This window comes from Lynx rufus, unplaced genomic scaffold, assembly GCF_022079265.1.
Source record: "Lynx rufus isolate CCGP_SWC_20201006 ecotype Redwood Valley unplaced genomic scaffold, mLynRuf1.p SCAF_10, whole genome shotgun sequence".
NCBI classification, from domain to species: domain Eukaryota; kingdom Metazoa; phylum Chordata; class Mammalia; order Carnivora; family Felidae; genus Lynx; species Lynx rufus.
In genome coordinates, this window is record NW_025814824.1 from 24072622 (window position 1) to 24093367 (window position 20746).

Here is a 20746-nt window from a genome sequence, read left to right on the forward strand (position 1 = left end):
TAATTTTTTTTTCAACGTTTATTTATTTTTGGGACAGAGAGAGGCAGAGCATGAACGGGGGAGGGGCAGAGAGAGAGGGAGACACAGAATCGGAAACAGGCTCCAGGCTCCGAGCCATCAGCCCAGAGCCTGACGCGGGGCTCGAACTCACAGACCGCAAGATCGTGACCTGGCTGAAGTCGGACGCTTAACCGACTGCGCCACCCAGGCGCCCCTGGAGTAGGTCACTTTTTACGGGCTCCAAATGCTCAGCTATATCGTAACATTTTAATTGTCACAGGGCTCATTAGGATTGTAATAACCTGTCTGAAAAAGCTGCAGACTTTTGGGGACTGATGGATTTTTATTGGCCTAAAGACAGCTTATTCACTATAATCTATTAGCAGCAAGGCAATGCATTATCCCCTTAGACCAGTACAAAGCCTCTGAATCTGTACACACAGAACCAACCTCCCACTCAGCGCTGGCTTTGTGCCTGGCCCTGCCCCCTCATGAATTTGTACTGAAGACCAGGACTGCTCCACCACAATGTGTGTTCCTATAGCATCAACCAGCTTGTTTCCTAGGTCAACAGGTGAGTGATGCTGAAGTGGAAGCTGTGTTTCCCAGCATATTAAGGCTCTGTGCCCCCAAGTAACAGCCACCAAATGCAAGTCCATTCCCCAAGCTGCGGCGGCAGCTGAGGTAAATACAGGGCCGACACAATGCCCACTCGGCCGGGGGCCTTCCTCTTGGCACAGATGGTCCACATGCTTTGTCCTGGTTCTCTCAGAGCTTTGTGCATTTTGTCCTTGTCCCTATAATTCAGCAGCCACAACCTATATACCTCCTCCATCGAGCTACCTTAATCTTCAAAAAAAAAATTAAACTGTAATATCCTATATTTTTGTTTTTTAAAACATGTGCAGGTATTCCTGGGCTGTTGTATTTCCATGTCTATGTCTCTAACATGACTGAGGCTCCTGGGTGGCTCAGTCAGTTAAGCGTCTGACTTCGGCTCAGGTCATGATCTCATGGTTCATGAGTTCAAGCCCCACATTGGGCTCTGTGTTGACAGCTAGGAGCCGGGAGCCTGCTTCAGATTCTGTGTCTCCCTCTCTCTCTGCCCCTCCCCTGCTCACACTCTGTCTCTCTATCTCTCTCTCAAAAATAAATAAACATTAAAAAAATTTTTTTAATCTAACATGGCTTTTTTTTTTTATTGTGCTGGTATCTTATTAGAGTTGTTACTGGGGTTTTTTTCCAATGTTCTGGTTACAAAGGTGTACAATATTGAGTGGTTGGCCCTATCCTATCCTTCTTCATATGTCCTATGTGTTTGCAGAATATTATGTCTTTCTGGAATGCATACACCATGGTAGAGCAGAATGCCGGTACTGTAATTCATTCATTAACATCCCCAAGCTAACCATTTCTGCCAGACTGTGAAGTACATGCTGCGCCATGGATCCCCAAGGAGGAAAAGAAAAAATATTTTGCATCACAAACACTGGTTTATAGCATTTCAGTCAGAAAGCATGACATATGAACATCCTAAAACATGGATTTTCTAAGCAAATGTCGATGGACTCTCCCAGAATTCTTCCACCCCAGCCCAAAGCAGACTATAACTCTGTTCTACGGAAGTAAGAATTACGAAGTGATCGTGTCGCGTCAAAGATGAAATGGCACAGCCGCCATGCCCCGTAGATGAGCCACAAGTCAGTGGATGTGCCACTAGCTCCCGTGAGCCCTTTCACCTCTGCCAGCAGGTGATACTCTCACCACTACATTCGGATTTCAAAATGAATAACTCATTTGCACATGTTTGCTTTATATCCAGACATTTAAAAAATATTCCTGGTCAAAAATATTATGACAAAAAGCCATCTGAACATGCTCCATAATTTTATAATTGTAAATAATCACAATGGGGTATCGTGGTTGAACATTCTCATAAAATGTCCCAAAACTATTTAAAAAAAAATTGAAATTGAATAGTGACTGCCCTTGGTGTATGTGTGTGGTGAGAGAGTGCTCTTAGAAAGTGTCATTACCTCAAGTGTTTCTGCCTGCTTGCCTAAAAACAGCCAGTATGAGTACACTCAAGGGGCAAAGCTTCACAGACCCTGTATTTGGGATGGCTCAGAAACAAATGACACAAACAGAAATCAAGGCACAGAGCTTTGATAACTCTTCAAATTTCTTATCTGTCTGAAAAAAATTCATATTTAACTTTTTTTTATCATGGTAAGAAACATACATGAAGTCTACCTTCTTAACAAAATTTTAAGTGGACAGTCCTGTACTGCACATTATTGTAGAGCAAATCTCCAGAATGATTTCATCTTGAATGACTGACAGGCTATACCATCAAACAGGAACTCTCCATTGTCGCCTCCCCCCGCCCCCCGCCCCTACAACCACCATTCTACTTTCTCCTTCCAGGAGTCTACTTAAGATACTTAAGATATAAGTGGAATCATGCAGTCTTTGTCCTGCTGTGACTAGCTTGTTTTACTTAGTGTAATTCCTCAAGGTTCATGTATGGTGTCCCACATTGTGGGAATTCCTTATTTTTTTAAAGCTAAATGATATTCCATTGTATTATATACATATTCTTCATCCATTCGTCTGTCAGTGGACACTTAGATTATTTCCACCTCTTGGCTATTGTGAATAATGCTACAATGATCATGAGAGTGCAGATATCTCTTTAAGATCCTCATTTTAATCAATTCTCTTCTATACATACCCAGAAGTGTATACATACCCAGAAGCTGGATCATATGCTAGTTCTGGGTTTTTTTTTTTATGTTTATTTATTTATTTTGAGAGAGAAGATGAGTGTGCATGCGTGTTGGGGAGGGACAGAAAGGGGGAGAGAGAGAGAGACAAAGAAAAAGAAAAAGAAAGAGAGAGAATCCCAGTCCTGTCAGCGCAGAGCCCGACATGGGGCTTGATCTCATAACCATGAGATCATGACCTGAGCGGAAATCAAGAGTTGGACATTTAACTAACTGGGCCAACCAGGCACCCCATATGGTAGTTCTATTTTTAATTTTTTGAGAAACCTCCATGTTATTTTCCATAGTGGCTACACCATTTTATATTCCCACCAACAGTGTACCAGGGTTCCATTTCTCCACATCCTCACTAGGATTTGTTACTTTCTGGTTTTTTGATAATAGCCATCCTAATAGCTGTGAGACGGTATCGCATTGTGGTTTTGATTTGCATTTCCCTGATGATTAGTGATGTTGAGCATCTTTTCATCTGTGAAAAATTTTGTCTGAAGGACAAAGTATTCCAACAGTAAAAGATAATACCACTGCAGTACCTCTTATACCCAAATTCCTTTATTTTTAATCAGAAGTCATTCCATTCTGATTGACTTTGTTACAAGTCTTAAAAATTACGATATGCTTAAAAACTGTGACATGCCTTAAATGTTGTTCTAGCTTCAAATGAAGAGAAAGACATTAGGGTAAAAGGGGTTCTGGACATCCCAATGCATTCAGAACTCAGCCCTCCTCCCCCAAGGACGCACCTATCAGGGCAGCAAAACCTGGAGGCAGAAAATATCGTACAAGCAACATCTGTTAAGCCTGAACAAGGTGACTCCGAAAAGTACAACAATATCCAGGAGAAAAAAAAACAGTGGTAGAGAGAGACTATCTTTGGGTCAAAAAATACTACCCACAAACTTGGGAAGTGGAAGCAGCAGCCCAAGTCCTAATTTAGGGTACCGTGCAATCACATGCTCACATCAACATGGATCCTCAAAGCAAAACTATGCCTGACACTTGAATTTACCAGGGTACCTTCTCAGGTAGGAAACAAAGGATGTGCAAACTAGAAATGGTAGCTTTCCCGACTCTATGCTTTGACCTTCAGAGTCTGAAAAATTGGAATTTCCACTTCAAATCTGAATTTTTCACCATCTTTTATAAGCTGGCATCACTCACAGCACTGAGCCTACATCCAGCATGACAGTTCAGAGAGGCTGGTTTTGGGCCCGGACTCTTCTCCACCAGCTCAGTGTTAATCATCTGGCCCCAGACCCCTGAGTTTGTGACCCCCACCTCCATGACATCAGTCACGACCCACAGGATGGTAAGAGAAGGGAACCTGGAGGTCATCTGACAGGTGCCTAGAGTCCCTCAATGGAACTGTAACACCATCATAGGAGCTAGAAGGATACGACTTCTGTATCGAAGACAGGAAGAAACTCTGAATTTTAGTTTACCTGTTTGATTTCTGACCACCAGTAAGAGCTGAACTCAGACCATCCACCCATGATTCTTCCCATTCTATAACCTCACTGATGCTATCACCTCTGGATAGAGACAAACTGGCCAAGAAACTCTGATTTCTAACAGGATACTATTTAAAAAAACTTTTTTAACGTTTATTTATTTTTGAGAGAGACAGAGACAGAGCTTGAGCAGGGGAGGGGCAGAGAGAGAGGGAGACACAGAATCGGAACCAGGCTGCAGGCTCTGAGCTGTCCGCACAGAGCCTGACACGGGGCTCGAACCCACGGACCGTGAGATCATGACCTGAGCCGAAGCTGGACGCCCAACCGACTGAGCCACCCAGGCGCCCCTGACAGGGTACTATTTTAAAACACCCAGTATGTAGCCCAGTCCCAGGCACATGTGGATATAAAAACATGTTATAGGAAGGAAGGAAGGATGGGTGGAAGGAAGGAAGGAGAAGGAAGGGAGGAAGAGAGGGAGGAAGGATGGACAAAGAAAAAAGTAAGTTTCTTCTGTTGGATTAAATGACAAGATTGGGAACCATTCAAGATGAACTTCTTCAACAGTATTATGCCCTCAAGTTAGAAGATGGACAAGACTGGGGTGCCTGGGTGGCTTAGTCGGTTAAGCATCTGACAGGCTCAGGTCATGATCTCACAGTTTGTGAGTTCAAGCCCCACGTCAGGCTCTTTGCTGACAGCTCAGAGCCTGGAGCCTGCTTCGGATTCTGTGTCTCCCTCTCTCTCTGCCCCTCCCCCACTTGCAGTCTCTCTCTCTCTCTCTCTCTCTCTCTCTCTCTCTCTCTCTCAAAAATAAACATTTAAAAAATTTAAAAAAGAGAGATAGACAAGATTGATAAGCAATGATAAATAAACTAACATTTCCAATCCTACATTGTTCTTGAGAATTTCAAGTCTTTTTTAGAACAGTGTATCTCACACTTGATTAACATGCAGACCTTACTTAAAAATATCTCCTATGAGTTCCAGGGTTGACATAAATATTGTTTTTACCATGTTGCTTAACCAGGAACAAACATAAACCATATATAAACTTCCTATACTTATAGCTCCAAAACACTTAGAAGACCAACATGCATTTACAAAATCAATGAAGTCAGAATTAGCAACATTCATCTAACCTGACAGGGGATACACTTCCGTCTGAAACTAAATCACCGTAGCCAACATCAATATGGTAGCACAGCTTGCACGTGGCTCTTTGGAGCACATTGACACAACCAAAACCCCACTCTCCCATCACTTTCTACAGAGACCACAGACAATCCAACAGTTTGGACAGTTCATGAGTGAACTGTCATGCTGGATGTAGGCTCAGTGCTGTGAGTGATGCCAGCTTATAAAAGATGGTGAAAAATTCAGATTTGAAGTGGAAATTCCAATTTTTCATACTCTGAAAGTCAAAGCACAGAGTTGGGAAAGCTACCATTTCTAGTGTGTGCATCCTTTGTTTCCTACCTGAGAAGGTACCCTGGTAAATTCAATGTCAGGCATAGTTTTGCTTTGTGTTGTCAGCCACTTGACATGAACATATCACCATGCACTGTTCTGCCTATGAATGCAGTGCTGGGGATGCCACACAATCTTAACCACAAAGGCAGGCTTTGAAACAGAGCGGCCAAATCTCTGACGTAGGAGTCATCCAGGTGATTCCAAACGTGTGCAAATCAGTTTGTGTTATATTTCATCGAAATGAAAACAAAAACATTTAGGATTCTAAGACTCCCAGGTACACATGGAAAGACCTCAAAGGGTCTGATTTCAGAAACACTCTTGACATGAAACGTCCACAGCATAGGGTATGTGCCAAGAGGTATTTTTTCAGATTATACCTCATCCCAGGTCCTTCAGGTATCAGAAACTCCTATGTATTTAAGGTGGGACAATAAGCTCTTTGAAGGTCCGGGTCAAGTCTACAAAGTCTCTCTAGTGTGCCTAGGACACTGGCAGGCACACTGAGTGAATGAGAGAAAGAATTACAGAAACATGTTTGAGTTACTGCATCTGTCTATCTTTTTATAAGACATACAAACTAAGTCCTTAAAGGTCACAATTCACTATTCTCCTTTTATAACTGCTCTGACAAAAGCAATTATAATTTAGAAAATCCTGGATATTTACAAGTTGAAGCAATGGAATTTTTTTGAGGAACTAACTCCAAGAAAATCATGTGTCATACATATATTCCCCCGTTACAACTTCCCTGTAGAAAGCAGTGTTTACTTTCCATTTTACAACCTGATAGAAGACTAATGTCATCAAACAGAAGCAGCCTGAATGCCCACGATAAAGAATCTCTTCCTGCTTCTTCCTTCCAACTACACACTGCAGTCAGGAGCTGCCTCAGCTTTAACAAGTTACACATGAACCAAGAATGTGTACTGCATACACCATCTTAGGAGGAAAAAACCCAGGCATTTGAACGCCCATGGCACTCCGATCTCTCCCATCACCTACAGGGTCCCATTTCTGCTATCAGCCTCCAAACCTCCATTCGAGGCAGATCAGTGCAATGGTGCTACTTCCATTTTTCAAATGAAATAATTGTGTAACCCGGGTGGAAATGAAGAAACAGGTAAAGATTTCTTTTTTTTTCTTTTTTCTTTATTTTTGAGAGAGAGAGAGAGAGAGAGAGAAAGTGCATGCAGGGGAGGGGCAAAGTGGAGGTGACAGAGGATGTGAAGTGGGCTCCACATGAACAGCAGAGCCCGATGCAGGGCTCCAACTCACAAACCGTGAGATCATGACCTAAGCCAAAGTCGGACACTTAACTGACTGAGCCACCCAGGTGCCCCCAGAAACAGGTAAAGATATCTATATGTACAGTGATAGGAGTAGTATGACCCTGAATCTGAACAGTGATTTGGGAGAGGAGTAAATCAAAATTTCAGGTTAAAAGACAAGCTAAGAGAACAGTCTATGGTTCTTGGAGTGCAGTCTTCCCAAGGACACCCCATTTTAAGCCTTTTTCTTTATGTCCACCTCATAAGGGCGGGATAAATCATCTCTTATCAAAACCTGAGAATAAAGACCTGAACAATCAGTGAGATCTCAACAATCTGAGCAGGCCACTAACCACATGGCCAGAACAGATAGTCTTCCAAGGACAGGAAGGCCAGAATACATTTCTGGGGCCAGGAGACCTAAATGAAATTATCACCTTGAGATGAAATTCAACTATCAAAACCAGAAGGGACCATCATCAAGTAGAGTCCATAAAAGCCAAGCCACCGGCAGACCCCTACAAAGCCCAGGAGCAAGTCTCGGAAGGTTCGAGGCTGAGCTGCGGTTTTCTTAACAGACACATTTCTCCCGCTCAGCAGCAGGGAAATGACACACTGAATTACAACAGAAGATGTACTAAAGAGGAGAAAACAAAAAGCGAAAGACCAGCAACAGTTAGAAAATAAATATACATATAAACACCCCACTTCTGAACCCAGAAAAGGCAGAGAATTCTGGAAAGCCTGTGGCTACTACACTGATAGATCCCAAAGCCAGCCCCAGAAGTAAATATCAGACACAGGCAAAATCACCCTTAATCCTTTTCCAGGACTGGGATCCAACCCACTGTCATGTCTCAAGGCTAGAACAAATCTTTATCTCCCCGGATGAGCACCAGATATATTCCTGGCCACATGAGTAGAAAACATATACTTATCTACAAACACACAGTCCAAAGCACCAAGATACCCACATTTTGGAGACACTCAAGAGCTAAAATTAGATTGAGCAAAGCTGATTTGCCTCTCCCGTCTCAAGGTGGCTCATGGCCTCTTCAGTGGAAAGAGAGGGGAAACTGAGGCACTATCCAATCTGTCCATCTATCTATTGATCTCTTTCCTCTCCCCTCACCTGTACCCTCTCTTGCTCCAAGTCTCCAGCCCTCTTTCTGAGTTTTTCTTTCTCTGCCTTTATCTCTCTTCTGCCTCCCCATCTTGTGATCTTGTACCAGACCATGGAAAGGAAGGGGCTGCATGAAACAACCATGCTATTTTAAAAGAAGACAACCACGGAGAGCCTGGGTGGCTCAGTCCATTAGGCATCTGACTTCAGCTCAGGTCATGATCTCACTGTTTATGAGTTTGAGCCCTGTATCAGGCTCTGTGCTGACAGCTTAGAGCCTGGAGCCTGCCTCAGGTTCTGTATCTCCCTCTCTCGGCCCCTCCCCAGCTGTGCGTGCGTGCTCTCTCTCTCTCAAAAATAAATATAAATAAATAAATAAATAAATAAATAAATAAATAAATGCATGCATGCATGCAACCAGACTGGAAAGGGCTAACGTGGAACCCAAGAAGGGGAAATGTAAAAGAAACCCTGAGCAGTAGGGAAACTATACTTCAGCCTACTTGTAGCTACATGTTTTAAAAATGTCCTGCTTAAATGGGATTGGTGTTCAGCCATGGATCTTTCTCTCGATTTCCATAATCATCCCTACAGTTATATGGAGATGCTAAAGTACACTGTTTTTGACACCCCATACACAACTCACAGGTCGGTAGTTTCAGTTCTTCTCAATTAAATTTATTCTTTCTAAATTGTCAATATAAAAGTCTCCCCTTCAACACCGTGTGTGTACAAAGGTCACAAACCATAAGAAACCACACAGGACTGATTTGGGTGCCTGAACAAATGGCATCCTTGTCCTGCCTAGTGGGTCACCAATCACACTAACACCTGTTACCTTACAAGCACCACCTTGGGTCTGTCCCTAATCTGGCCATTGTAGTACCTGTGCCCATGCACAAATCCATTGTGGTTCTGGTGGCAGCTGGATCCTCATGTTTCTGTTTGTGAAAACATGGGGCTCAAAACTGATTTATCAAAGTGAAATCAAATCACAACACAATTCGCAGCAAATGGAGTTAAGGAAGCTCTGAAAAGCTTCAGCTCCAACTAGAGGAAAGAGTTCTGCCATCCCCCCACCCCTGGTCAAATGCTCAATGCACCCACAGGCACATGCATGTAGACACACACACACACACACACACACACACACACACACACACACACACCTATTTCTTTCTTTGCTGATCTTAGAACACCATAAACAGCTCACACCAGAGTATTAAAAAAAAAAAAGGAAGGAATCAACAAAACAAATGAAGAAAGTGCACATAACATGAACTAACTGCATTCTCAATATATGAACCAAGGAATCAAAGAACAGAGGTTTATTCCATTCGTTTTTGCAAACATTTAGTGAGCACATTTATTACGCACTAGGTACAAAACTCTCTTTCATAACACACCTGGCACAAGAAATTGGCCAGGCTAGGTTATTACAAGCCTGTTGTCTATCTCTCACCCAACCTTCTCTTCCCGCTTCGTGGAGTTTTCTTGGCCCTGTACAATCTTCCCTTCCTGAATTCTCTTATATAACCACATGGCCATGCCCATTCTGGTTTCACCTGCTGGCTGACCTAATTCCAGTTCTCTAGGAAGTGGTGATGGCCATCCTGACCCTGAAGACCATTTACACCTGCCCAGTTCAGGTTAACAGGTCACTTGACTACTCTGGACAGTCCCCTTTAATCTGCTAAGTAAAAACCAATTTGTGAGTGTGCTGACACACATCCCAGAGACCATTTTCATCCTTTCAGACAGTGCAACATTATTTCTTCTCTAAGATCACAATTACTGACAACTGGGGAGTTTAACCCAAACTTGCTTAATATTTTACACCAGGAGCTTGAATGGTCTTACAAATGGGAAACTCTGTCAACACTACCACCTTGTGCCTTTAAAGGAGCCCAACATTCTTACATCTATATGTGTTCTTCTCAAACTAGGCATGAAAACCCCTTGGATAAGCATGGGATAAAGCCACCAGGCAAAATGGCACATCCTCCTACAGAAACAATGTTCCCACTGGAGGAAAATATAGTATTTTATATTAAAATAAGCCCTAATGTATTATGGGGAAAAATGAACAAATACATGACCTTTTTTATTGTTTCTTTATTTTTGAGAGAGAAAGAGAAAGCACGTGCAGCCACTAACTGGGGACAGGGACAGAGAGGGGGAGAGACAGAAACAATCTTAAGCAAGCTCCACACTCAGTGCAGAGCCCAATGACGGGCTTGATCCCATGATCCTGGGACCATGACCTGAGCCAAAATCAAGAGTCAGATGCTCTGACCACCCAGGCACCACTCAGGCACCCCCATGACCTTTTTTAAATATAAAAACTCAAGACTTCAAAGAAAGTTCCCGGTTATAGTAGTCCGTCGGACTGTCCTCTATGTATGGAATTTCTTGCAAAAAAACCCTCTCACCTTTAAATGTTATTTCATGAATTTTTTGAGAAATGTTTCACCTGCACTATAAATTTCCTGAAGTCATGAACTACATTCCATACTTCTCTTTGTCCCCAGGGACCTAGAACAGTACCTAAAACAGTGCCTGGCACAAAATAAGCACTCAATAATGTTTGCAGAATTAATTTGGCTGAAATAATGCTGATGGCATTATCAATAACAAAAGAGTGTTATCACATTTGGATGAGAGGAACGGAAGGTGAACAGCTGTATGAGGAAAGTGGAATGGAAGCAATTCAATTTACCAAAAACAGTTAATGGCTGCCATGGTAACAATCAGATGCAGCAGCTCAGTTTAGTTCTTTTCCACTTGAACAAGTACAGGAAGACAAATATTGTACTTGTTAATCTCCAATCAGAAGGGGGTGGGGCTTAAAACAAGTCTACTGGTGACGCTGGTGCCCATAAAATTTAATAACCTTTGAAGAGTTTGGAAATGATAATAACAATATCACCAATATTAAATCCTGGTTTGTATACTGACTCTAAGAAGATCAATCTAAATCACTTAATGGTTAAGTGTCATATATTTACTGCTGAGAGTTCACAACTGTGAAAAGTAGATCCGCGTGTGGATATAAAGCATGGCATGGGTTCTCCTTTCCTTATTCCTAAAATTGTTACTTTTCATTAGGCAGACCTAAACCAAGTTACACATAAGAGATAACGCAAAGAATACTGTTTATAGCAATGTTGACATTTTTCTACTTTCCTGGTAGAGCCATTGCATTTTAACTCATTTGTAAATAACAGAAAAATGGGTATCACACCCACTTTCTCTACACATCTGTCTCATACTGCACTGAGTCACTCTCCATGCCTCACTTTCCAAACTGGAGGGAGGAGCTGGGCAAAGGAGGAAGTGGAACCCAGGTCTCCAGGTCTGCAGGTCCACGCTGTGAATGAGTGAGCCAGATCACTGTCCCCTCCCAGGGCTTCTTGCTTCTCTGAGTCTTAAGTCTAAGATATGTGAATTGTCAGCCAGAATGACACCTTTCAGTTATTAATAATGACAGTCAGAGCTCCATAAGCTTTCAACCAAAAATCCAAACAGAGAGCAGAAATACACTTTTTACAGCATTCACGTGTTTGTAGTGCCAGAGGAAGAAGTGAAACTGGCAGCTCAAGACATACCATGGCAGGAAAGCAGGGACACATGCAAATTACTCTTGCATAAAACCTGAGTATCTTTCTTTCCCTGCCCTGCCCCTGCAGGCATTCCCTTAACCCCTAAGAAGTAAGTTAGTAACTTGATATTATTTCTGTCGGAGCCATAGGAGTAGAGAATTAATTGTATGATTTTATCATTTGATTCCATTGTATAAAACCAGTTTTTCAGTTCAACAATATCTGGGATCAAATCCCTGCTCTTTTATTAACTAGTCAAGTCCCTTAATATCTTACAGGTCTACATTTCTGAGTCTTTAAGTTTCCCCAACAATCAGAAATAAGAAAACCCACTTCCCAGGGTTGTTGCAACAATTAAATGAACGAACTCTGTAAAATACCTAGAACATAGTACGCATCAATGAATATGCGAATCCAGGAATATAAATGCCCTACATGTTTGATCTTCTATGTAGTTGTAAGAAAACAACAAATACAAAAACTACTTGCAGAGTATGCCGATCGCAGCGACGCTCCGGGGTGCTGCCTGGAGTCCTCGGTAAAAAGTGCGATTAAATGTAGGGAGCGCTCCCAAACCCTTGCCTGGGAAGAAACTCTGGACCCTGCGGAATTCACTGTGACCCAGGTAATTAACAAAGTGCCTTTTGCAGGGCTCAGAAATGAGCAAGCAAAACTTTCTCCCCAAACCCGAACTCTGAACGCACTCCCGTTCTTCAACTCTAGGGGGTCTCGACTTGAAAAAGTTAGAGTCCGTGGACCCGGAATACAGGAAACACCATCCTCACCTCCGGCCCCCCAACCCACACACGCACCTGGGGATGAACTTGGCCTCTTCCCCGAGTCGCGCCTGGAAGTCCTGCCAAGCCTGGACCGGGCTCGCGCGACCCCAGGGTGCTGCCAGCGTCTCCGCAGCGTCCTCGTCGCCCTCGTCCTCCTCGCCGTCCTCGCGGTCGGGCTCCACCTGGCCCGCGGTGGACGCGGGCTCCCGAGGCCCCCAGCCCCGGTGCCGCCCCCCGCGGCGGGCCCCGCGGAAGCCGCGCGCGAATTCCTGGAAGGTGATGGCGCCGTCCCGGTCGGCGTCTAGACGCTGGAACACGGCCTCGGCGTCTGCCGGCCGCACGCGCAGCTCCGCGCACAGCGCGCCGAACTCCTCGCGCTCTAGGCGCCCCGAGCGGTTCGCGTCGCAGGCAGCGAAGACGGAGCGCAAGCGGGCCAGCTCCTCCTGGTCACCGTCCGCTTCCATCCCGCCTGGCGGGGACAGCCCAGACAGCTCCGGGGCGCGACGGGGCACGCTGCCCGCCGGGGCTGAGGTGACGGCAGGAACTCCGGGGCCACCTGCTGCCGCCGGGAACCGCGGAGAGTCGGGCTCGTCCGGCTGGTTCGGCCACTTGCAGGAATGTCCGGACGGGGCGAGGCTCCTGGGCGGGCTGGGGGCGGCGCGCTTCGACGCTGGTCCCACGCGCTGCCCCTACCGGCCCAGGAGCAGTGTTAAGTGCGCCCCCCAACTCCGCGCACCGCGCAGCCCCGCCCGCCCGCAACTGAGCGCCGGGGACCGGCGGCCCTCACTTTCCGGGCCGGCCGGCTCCGCCCAGCCAGGTAGGAGGAGCGCACGGCTCCGGTTCCCACGCCTCCGGAGCCCGCTCTGCTTTCCGCGCCAAGCTCCAGTCGGCGGAACCTGGGTTGGGGGGCTCTTGGGTTCAGGGGCCCGGCCGGAACCCTGGCACTAGAGTCCCCAGCCCCTTCCGCGTAAACACTGCTCAGGAAAGCCAAGAGCTGGCAGAGGTGTGCAAAGCTAACCGGACAAAAAGAGAAAACGAAGATAGGTGTAGGATTCCAAGTTGGTGAACGTTATGTGTATTTTTATTCTCTTGTAATTCCGGAAAATTGGTAAACTTCTGCATATACAAGTTTTTTGACAAAGTAAACTAGACGATTTACAGAAGACACCGTTCTCTGATTTTACCGGCTTTCCTTAACCCAGGTCCTTCCAACATTAAGGTACAACTGGTTAATACACACTAGAAATCACATAGATCTTCCAGATACCCACATCCAAATAATTTTTTCTCAGTCCCTGTTTCCTCAACCTGAGAAAAAAGTAGAAACCGGGGCGTCTAGATGGCTCAGTCGGTTATGCATCCAACTTCTGCTCAAGTCCTTATCTCACTCTCAGTGAGTTCAAGCCTGTGTGGGGCTCAGTGCTAATAGCTCAGAGCCTGGAGCCTGCTTCAGATCCTGTGACCCCCCTCTTTCTCTGTCCCTCCCCTGCTAATGCTCTCTTTCTCTCTCTCTCAAAAAAAAAAAAAAAAAAAAAAAAGATTTAATAACCCAAATCCTTTGGCAGGCAGCAGCATTTAAACAAAGACTGGGGTTGCTTTTTTCCTTTTTTTAAACAAATCTTATGGGAATTCTATATCCAAATGCATGTTACCCTTTGATCTTAAACACTTATTTCAACAATACTATTGTTTCTTTAATACTGACTGTTTAATGGGTACAAGATCTTTAAAATTCTGTCGTTTTGATTTTTTTTAAAAATCTTGTCCTGTTTCCAAGAGACCCTCACTGTTTTATATGACTTATGCATATGTTCCCTTTGGTGATTCTAATAGCCTGTGAAAATGCATTTTGGTTATTCCTACTTTACTTTGTCCATTCCCTCCATGCTTTACACGTTCTTTTATTTACTGCCAGTTCTTTTAGTTATGAGTCTGTATTTCCATTTTATCTCATTATGGATTTTCTTTATTGCTTATTACTTTTATTTTTTTATATGATTAAAATAAAGTAGGGGATTTGACTGACATTCCCTCAGGCTGGTGTTCTTAAACATAAAGCTAAGTGCTAACCCTCTGAGAAACTGTTAATTCTTGAATAGTACAATAAACAGGGTCAACACTCAGCATCTATCAAGCCGTAAATACCACTGATAATCGCCATCTGTAAATTCAACTGGTAAATTATGAGAGGCATTCTATTAGAGGCCCCGGTCTTAGCAATCTAATTGCTAAGTGAATAGAGTTCCATACAAGTGGACAGCTAATACATTGAAATGAATTTTATCATCAGTGCAATATAAATTGTTATTGATTTTGAGTTTATGTTCTTTCCTGTTTAGTCTAAAGATTGATTTTTCCATATAAAGTAAAAAGTGGCTAGCTTGGTAATGCTTTTAAAGCTTTAGAAATATATGTATTAAACTGAATCTTTGAAGTATTATTATGATTATACTGTTGGCAATTACTAAATAGCTGTAGTTTTCAAAATAGATGAGTTAATGTTCATAACTGCTTAGATAGAAGTGCTTTCTTGAAAACTCTTCATGCAACTTCATTCCTGAATTCCCTTGACCTTTGCACTCGGTTTATAAACACATATTTTTTGACCTGCTCTGCCCTTTCACTCAGTCTCTTCACTGAAGAATCATCAAGAAATACGGATTCTTCCAAATGCCTTGTGTACACATATTTTCATTTCCAGTGATAGTGATCTACTCTAGACCTACTACAAGTTATCTATCACTGCATAACAACACAACAGACACTTAGTGATTTAAAACAGCTACCATTTCATTTGTTCATAATTTCATTGTCATCAGCTTGGTCAGGGCTCAGGTAAATACTTTTTCTGCTGGCTTTCCTGGGATCATGTAGTCATGGTGACTTCACTGTGGCTGCGTGGTGTTAGAAAGCCTCACTCCTGTCTGGCTGGAAGTTGGTGCTGGCTCTCAGTTGGACCATGTGTCTTCAGGAGGCTAGCATGGGCTTTGTTACATGGTGGCAGTGTTCCGAGAGAATAAGTCCCAATGCACAAATGCCTTTCCAGTCTCGGTTTGTGTCATGGTTGCTGATGTTACCTTGATCAAGGCAAGTCACATGGCAAGCCCTACATCAGTGTGGGAGGGGACTATGCAAGGGCACAGATACAGGGAGATGTGCTTTATTAGAGGCCCTTTACTATTACAATATACCATAGCTAGGGGACTGGGACAGCATTAATACATTTTCTCAGGTTCTTGTCCTGCTGTCCTTCTGTCCATTCTACATAACCACAACTGGATAGTCCTTTTAAAATGCCAATTATTCTGTCATTCTAGAGCTCAGTTGTTCTCAAACTATGATAATTTTGTTGCCCAGGAGACATTGGGCAATGTCTGGAGACGTTTTTTGGTTGTCACGATTGTAAAGGGGGAGATGATACTAGCATCTAGTAGGTAGAGGCCACAGATACTGCTAAGCATCCTGTGATCCACAGGGCTAGTTTCCCATGACGAAGAATTATCTGTCCAAAAATATCAATACGGATAAGAAAGTCTGCACACCCCCTCCAAAAAAAAGAAACCTAGCTCATAAACTCCCAGAGGTTCCCCAGTAAAAAGAGAACCAAGGGTAAATTCTTCATCTGGTCATTCATAGTCCTCTATCTACCTTTAATCTCTCACCAGGGCTCCTACAATCCCCAAATATGCCACCCTTGATTACATAACTAATGTTAATAGTGTCTTATTGTCATCACAAAATGTAAATATCAAACACCCTTTAGCTTTCCTCTCTTTGGTCTACCAAACCATTTCCCAGACTGAGTGGAAGAGTTGAATCTTGCTTTTCCTACCAAAGTTTCCACAATTTCACTGTGACCTGTCACTTACAAGGACATTGCTTAGTTTGTATTATGTCAGCTCAAATATGGTTTTATTTTTCAAGTTAAAATTGTAATCCATCTGGAATTTAATTTGGGTCAGGTGTGAGTGATTTGTAGATTTAACTTCACTATTGTTCTGGATTTCTACCTAGTGTCTCAACTCTCACTATCTCTTCCCCATGGATTGAAATATCACTTTTAGCATATACTTAATTCTTCTATTTGGGTTTCTTTCTGGACTTTCTAGTCTGTTCTATCAAGAATCACTCACATTTTGAAAGGACTCTTCGTCTTACAAAAATATTCCTAAGGTTCCTATTGTGTCGTCTTTTGTATTTTTAAGTGTTTGTTTATACATCAGTAAGTACATGGCAGAGAAGATCATGGAAAAGAGAAGGAGGCAATGAAGCTTAGGACTAATCTGTGAGGCACAAGCACAAATTGATAATACATCTGAAGCTGTCATGTAAATCAGTGAGAAAAAAAAGTTGATGTATGGAAAGAGTAAGGAACCTCCTATGTATCTAAAATGTGAGATGCCTCTGCAAAGCCACTCAACAAGTTACTGAGGAATGCTTTTGAATATACCAGCAATATACTCAGGGGAAGGCCAGGGTTATATAATCTGTCTCTAATTTTTCAAGAAAGAGAGGGAAGAAAGAAATAGGAAGCATTTCTTTTCTATTTTAGTATCCAGAAACAGCTAGTGAGAAATTGGAGATAACAGAGCAACCTTTGAGAGCCAGTGAATCAGTAGGTAAAGAGAGCTTGCCTGTATTTATCAGCATGACTTTGAGATAGATCAGCTTGCTCGGTGTCTGCTCAAGGATTTTAAAAATCAGAGATAATCTTGTTAGAGTGTGTTTCTCAAAACAGTGAAAAGATATTGTTGTGAGCAAATACATTTCTAAAATACACACCAAAAAAAATTGGAAAAGAATCCTATATCCGTTCTTGGATGAGATAAAGAAAGCTGTTTACACTTGTTTAATCTAAAATTTCCTAAATGTATTTGACTATGGAAGTAAGGTTTTTGGTTTTGTTTTGGTTCTGTTTCAATTTCTGAGGGCTCTCCACCAAGTTATCGATCTTGAGAACATACTTTGGGAAACCTCTCGATAGACAATGACCAGGGTGATGAATCATGAGAAATTCTCTCTTGCCACAGTATCAAAATTGGCCCAATTTCCTATAATGGGGAATGAGCCCCACCCCTTAACCTCCTCTTCACCCAGTAAATGGGAGAGGTTTTTAATGAAAGCCTGTTGTTATCTATCCTATAGGATTTCCTTCAGGTACAAGAGTGTTCCTCAAAGTCACTTAACACTGCAGTTACTCTCAGAAAGATCCAGTAAGCCTGTTAAGATGGAACTAGATATCCAAGTAATGGCATACCACTGAGGGACCAATTAGTAGGTTCAGACAGTCTCTCAAACATATGCACCCTGCAAGACCTTGAGTCTTCGTTCTCTCATGAATACTTGCCATGGCTTGCTGTTCCAAAGGAAGTTACAGGAAATTTTTGAAGATTTTACAAAAAAGAATGTGTCAGCAAATTTACATCATAGTGACTTAATTAATCGTTATGTAAACTTGAAAAAAAAGAAAAGAATAATATAACACCCATATACCAAGAAATTGCAAATGTGAACATTTTATCAGATCTATTTTTTTTAGAAAATATAGCATTATAGAACCAGTTGAACGTCTTCTTTGATTGTATATTGTTTCTGTAATCAGTATACAGCATTGTTGTGTGTGTGTATGTGGCAGTTAACAGGCTTTGGTAGGTCTTTCATTATAAAAAAAATTAAATATCTCTATAATGCTCTAAACAGTATAAACATATTTCACAAACCAGAGCAAGGTAGACCATTCGGTACTAGAATTGGGTGAGAAGTGTTGAGTTTCAAACTTCTGATCCCATTTTTTGATGACCAAGCAAAGCTCATATGTCATTTTCCCACATTAAAAAAAACTGTCTCATACGTACATCTTGTTTCACTCAGTCGAGACAAAAGTTTGCATTTTATATTATACATGCAGGTAATGGAAAGAGAAATTCAGTGCAGTGAAAATACATCCATCTCAGTTCAAATTTTGGACAGTAAAAAAAAAAAGGCCAACTGTGATAAACAGAACTGTCCAACAGCCCCCAAATTCCCATTCACTGCTGTATATGTTCCATATAATCCCTTCTTTTTCACAGTGAGCAGATCTTATGAATATGATAGGATAATCACCCTTGTGATTACATTATGTTATATAAGACTGGGCAGTCTGGGGGCGCCTGGGTAGCTCAGTCGGTTAAGCATCTGACTTTGGCTCACTCAGGTCATGATCTCGTGGTCCGTGAGTTCGAGCCCCACGTCGGGCTCTGTGCTGACAGCTCAGAGCCCGGAGCCTGTTTCAGATTCTGTGTCTCCCTCTCTCTGACCCTCCCCCATTCATGCTCTGTCTCTCTCTGTCTCAAAAATAAATGTTAAAAAAAAAAAAATTAAAAAAAAAAAAAAAGACTGGGCAGTCTGGAGTGAGATTCTCCTGCTCATATTGAAGAAGTAGCCGCCATGTCGTGACAGGACTCCATGGCTAGGACCTCAGAGATTAGATTTAAGGTGATTAGTCTTTTCTAGAGTTTCATGTAAATAGAATCATTCAGCATGTACTCTACCATGCCTGGCTTCTTTTGCTCAGCATAATTATTTTAGGTTCATCCATATTGTTTCATATTTCAGTAATTCATTCCTATCTGGTAATGCATAGGATTGCATTATACAAATACACCACATTGTGTTTTATCCATTATTTTGATGATTGATATTTGGGATAGTTCCAGATTTTGACTATTATGAATAAAGCTGCTGTAACTATCCCTGTACAAATCTTTGTAAGAAGAAACATAGGTGTCCATTTCCCTTGGGTAAATTCCTAGGAGTGAGATTTCTGGATCACGTGGTAGGTTTATGTTGAACTTTACAAGAAACTGACTAAGTGTTTTCCAAAGTGATTGGAATTTTACATTCCCACCAGCAGTATAAGAGAGTTCTAGTTGCTCCATATTCTTGCCAACCCTTAATGCTATCAGTCTTTTCAAATTTAGCCGTTCTATGGGATGTGTACTGGTATCCCATAGTGCTTTTAATTTGGATTTCTCAGGGCACCTGGTTGGCTCAGTCAGTTAAGCGGCTGACTTCAGTTCAGGTCATGAGCTCACAGCTTGTGGGTTCAACCCCCATGTCGGGCTCTGTGCTGACAGCTCAGAGCCTGGAGCCTGCTTTGGCTTCTGTGTCTCCCTCTCTCTCTCTGCCCCTCTCCCACTCACACTCTGTCTCTCTCTCTCAAAAATAAACGTTGAAAAAGCATTTTTTAAATTTGCATTTCTCTGATGACTGTGATATTGCATAACTTTTCATATGCTTATCACCCATTCTTGTATCTTCTTTAATGAAATGTCTGTTCAGATCATGTGCCCATTTTTTATTAGGTTGCCATCTTACTGAGTTGTACATGTTCTTTCTGTGTTCTGGAAACAAGTCCTCTGTCATTTAAATGTACTTTGAAAATCTTCTCCCATTCTGTGCTTTGCCTTTTCGTTTTCTTGATGGTGTCTTTTGAAGGGCAGATGGTTTTAGTTTTGATAAAATCCAATGCATCAATATTGTATTTTGTATTTATATTTTTGTGACCCATCCAACAAACCTCTATCTACCTAGAGTTGCAAAGATATTTATGTTTCCTTCTAGAAATATAGATTTCTCATTTACTGTTGCATCTATGATCCATTTCAAGTTAATTTTGTGTACGGGATGAGTTTAAAGTTGAAGTTTATTTCTTCCTATATGGACATCCAGGTCTTCCAGCACTACTTTTTGAAAAAAGTATCCTCTCCCCATTGAATCACCTTTGTCAGAAATCAAATGACCATACATGTATGGGTCTATTTCTGGACTTTTTATCCTATCCTATTGGTTTGTACATTTACCCTTTCACCAATACCATATGGTCTTGATCACATTGCAAGTCTCAAAATCAAGTAGTATAAGTCCTCTGGCTTTGTTATTCTTTTTCAAAATTGTTTTGGATATTCCTGGTCTTAGGGATTTCTATATAAATTTTAAGATCAGTTTTTCAATTTATACATATATATCTGGCATTGTGATTGTGTTTGAATCTTGTAAGTCAATTTTAGGATAACTGATATCTGAATATTAAGTCTGCCTATCAGAGAATATGATATATCTCTTGTTTATTTGTTGCCAGCATATAAAATGCAATTGATTTTGGAATTATCACAAACTTGTATTCTGAGACCTTGCTATATTCACTATTTAGTTCTGGTCACTGTTTGGTAGAATTCTTAGCATTTTCTCCATATGCTATGCTTCTTCTATGGGAA

At 42.1% G+C, this 20746-nt stretch overlaps 1 protein-coding gene across 1 annotated transcript in view; it reads right to left on the reverse strand.

Annotated features, from left to right (window-relative positions):
- RASEF (RAS and EF-hand domain containing) overlaps positions 1 to 12952 on the reverse strand; it is a 77586-nt gene extending 64634 nt beyond the window's left edge. The window contains exon 1 of the mRNA XM_047097575.1: positions 12522 to 12952. Within this exon, the coding sequence (XP_046953531.1) occupies positions 12522 to 12952 (431 nt within the window). The remainder of the gene's footprint in view (positions 1 to 12521) is intronic.
- Between the last annotated feature and the right edge of the window lie 7794 nt (positions 12953 to 20746).